This window comes from Juglans microcarpa x Juglans regia, chromosome 3D, assembly GCF_004785595.1.
Source record: "Juglans microcarpa x Juglans regia isolate MS1-56 chromosome 3D, Jm3101_v1.0, whole genome shotgun sequence".
In the NCBI taxonomy this organism is placed as follows: Eukaryota; Viridiplantae; Streptophyta; class Magnoliopsida; order Fagales; family Juglandaceae; genus Juglans; species Juglans microcarpa x Juglans regia.
This window is the reverse complement of record NC_054598.1, coordinates 10650524-10653444: the sequence shown is the minus strand read 5'-3', so window position 1 is coordinate 10653444 and position 2921 is coordinate 10650524. Positions and strand designations below refer to the sequence as shown.

The window sequence follows — 2921 nt, the reverse complement described above, 5'->3', positions numbered from 1 at the left end:
AAGACTCACCAAAGTATGAACATAATAGCAGACATTTTTATAATAACTTTAAAGGTATGTTGTGCTTTACAAAAAAGGCAAAAGCCAATTTTTAGTTTGTAAAGGATAAACGTTCATTAGAGAGACACAAGACTGCGACGGAGACTCATCGAGAGTAAGGAATCGTGCGATTGAGAGAAGAAGGGCATGTTGCGGTGTTGGAGGCCTGTACTACGGCGGGGGGAAAGAGAAAGAGGGAGAGAGAGAGAGAGAGAGAGAGAGAGAGAGAGAGAGAGTGTGTGTGTGTGTGTGATGAGAGAGAAATAAGTGAGAGGGAGAAACAGAGAAAAGACAATGGCTTAGGCGCAACGATGAGCAGTAGGGGTAGTGGGTGGCAGCTTATGTTGCTGGCAACGGTTGGCTTTGATATGAGTAACACAAACAATGGCCCGTGCAGTTGATGTGTAAAAGAATTGGGGTTGTTGGCGTGGACATGGGCTGCACTATTTTTGGGTGTGAAAAACAGGGCTTGTCGTGTGATTGCAGGTGGTTGTTGGCTCTCTTACAAGGTGGTTTCAAAGCTGGGCTACGATGGCTGAGCAGATTGGACTACAGTGGTGGAGCTTAGGCCGGTGGTTGCTCGGGTTTTGGTGATGGTGATGGACGTGTGGCAGTGGCTCACGATGGTTTTGTTTTGGAAGTTTGGATGTGGAAAAGAAGAAAAACAAACAAACGTGCAGACTGAGTGGTGGTGGCCGTGAAGAGTTGCGGCTTCATCGTGGAAAGGTTGTCTTGTGAGGCAGCTGCTTATTCCTTGCGAGGCTGAGCTTTTGTGAGACGGAGACTGAGGGAAGGAGACAACAGCTATGTGGAGAAGGGATTTTACAAAAACTCAAGGCTGCAACAACTCTAGCTTGGAAAAATATGAACATGCAAGTTACGTGTATATATATACACACGTCCTACCATGAACCCTAGTGGGATGGAGACCTGCATGGCGTGGAGACATGCATGGTGTGGATTCTGATCTTTGATTCTTACGTGATTGGGTTTATGGGCCCATTTGAGAGTATTTAACCCCACAACTTGGGTAGTGTATGAAATTAACAAATGGACTGGGTTAGGTCGATTAGAATAGTTCAAAAATCTCAGTCTTGTTCGTAATTTTTCTCATGGGTCAAGTATTTTATAGATACTAATGGGCCTTGACTCAAATTCTAAAAATAATACAATCTGTCTTATAAACTTTTCGAGCAAATTCCCACTTGGTCCATTGAAAAAATTTAACTTAATTATCAGGCCTAATAAAATTCATACTCTGCTAAAATAAATTTTTGGGCATATAGCCTATTCCAAATTACTCATTAAATTCCAAGTGAGATTTTCATACATATTAATCTAAAAATTTTTTATAGAACCTACAATTAGCTTGGGCTTGGTGCTGGGCATGGGTATTACATTCTCTCTCATTTTCCAAAGCTCCATAAAACATATTAAGTAAAACTATTTCATTACTATTTACAAACCAACTCATTGATATTTACAAATTATCTCATATCATCCTACTATCCAAACGAGGCTTTAATGCGTGACTACTTCACATGCAACTTCTCTAGATTTGTAGGTTGACGCTTTTAAAATAATGATCCATATCATTACCACTTGATAGATCAATAATTTTTATAGTATAAGTAAAATAAAATTATCTTAATGAAATGGCTTTATTTGGATAATATTAGTAAGTTTTCAACCATCCCTTTAACTATCAAAGAAAATCTTTAGCATCTTTTAATTTTCCTTTCTATATTATCATTTCATCTAGTGTATTATCATTTCATCTAGAGTCTCCTCTCTTTTCCTCTCGAGGGAGAAAATTGAGATGGTGTAAAAAAATTGTCGTAGTCTACGATTGGAGGTAGCAGACAACCGTTTACTTTCTGTTGACAACGATGGAAAGGATTGAGGAGATGTGGGGTCATCTGAAACTCACAAAGGATGAGGATGAGCCAATTGAATTAGAAGAGGAAGCTAGAGAGGAAGTCCATCGTAAATGTGAGTGGTGTTTGATAGGGAAATTCTATATGGAAAGATCGATAGGAAGGGCTATCGTTGAATCAACAATGGTAAAAATATGGAGAGTAGGCAAACAAGCAACTGTCAAAGAAGTGGGGCCAAATGTCTTTATCATCACTTTTTCCACTCAAATGGACAAGAAGAGAATCGAGGAGGGACGTCCATGGTCTTTTGACAACAACCTATTTGTCATCAAACCTTTTGATGGCTATGTTCAACCCAACATGATGAAATTTGATAACGCTTTGCTATGGGTCCAAATGCACAATTTGCTTTTAGTAGGCATGAACTGTGAATGTGGAGAAAGAATTGGAAGATCACTAGGTGTGGTGGAAGAAGTGGAAGTGGATGAAGATGATGTGGGGTGGGGAACTTTCCTGAGGGTGAAAGTCTTATTGGATTTGACAAAACCAATAGCAAGAAGGCGTAAAGTGACAATCAATGGCTCAAAATTCTGGATACCTTTGAAGTATGAAAAACTGCCACGCTTTTATTTTAAGTGTGGTCGAATTCTTCATGAAGGGAACAATTGGCAACAAAGTGGCCAACAAGAAGGAGAGGCTGCTCGGTTCGGGTTATGACTTCGAGCATAACCAAGTAGAAGGAAATGATAGGACAATCATACTTGGCGAAGCAATACAAATGGAGGGAACAAAATGTGGGAGGACCACCGGCAATAGACTGACGACGAAGGAGGGATGAGCTTTGGCAAATCTTTGACTATGGATACAGATATGGAAAAAATAATTGAATATGGTAGGCGCAAGGATTTAAAAGGGAATGAAGGGGGGAGGAAGTTCACAAGGTAACTATGAGGATGGAGGAGGGTAGAGAAGGAAGTTTCCAAAACAAGGTTGCTTCTCAATCAA

General features: G+C 40.1%; 1 protein-coding gene across 1 annotated transcript; it reads left to right on the top strand.

Moving 5' to 3' along the window:
* The first annotated feature begins 1928 nt into the window (after positions 1-1928).
* LOC121255023 lies at positions 1929-2633 on the top strand. Its single transcript, XM_041155320.1, has one exon. The coding sequence runs from the start codon at positions 1929-1931 to the stop codon at positions 2631-2633; it is 705 nt and encodes a 234-aa protein (XP_041011254.1).
* The last annotated feature ends 288 nt before the right edge of the window (positions 2634-2921 follow it).

Excerpts from the sequence above, each read along its gene's own strand:
- LOC121255023 (XM_041155320.1), top strand. The coding sequence starts at position 1,929 with ATGGAAAGGATTGAGGAGATGTGGGGTCATCTGAAACTCACAAAGGAT.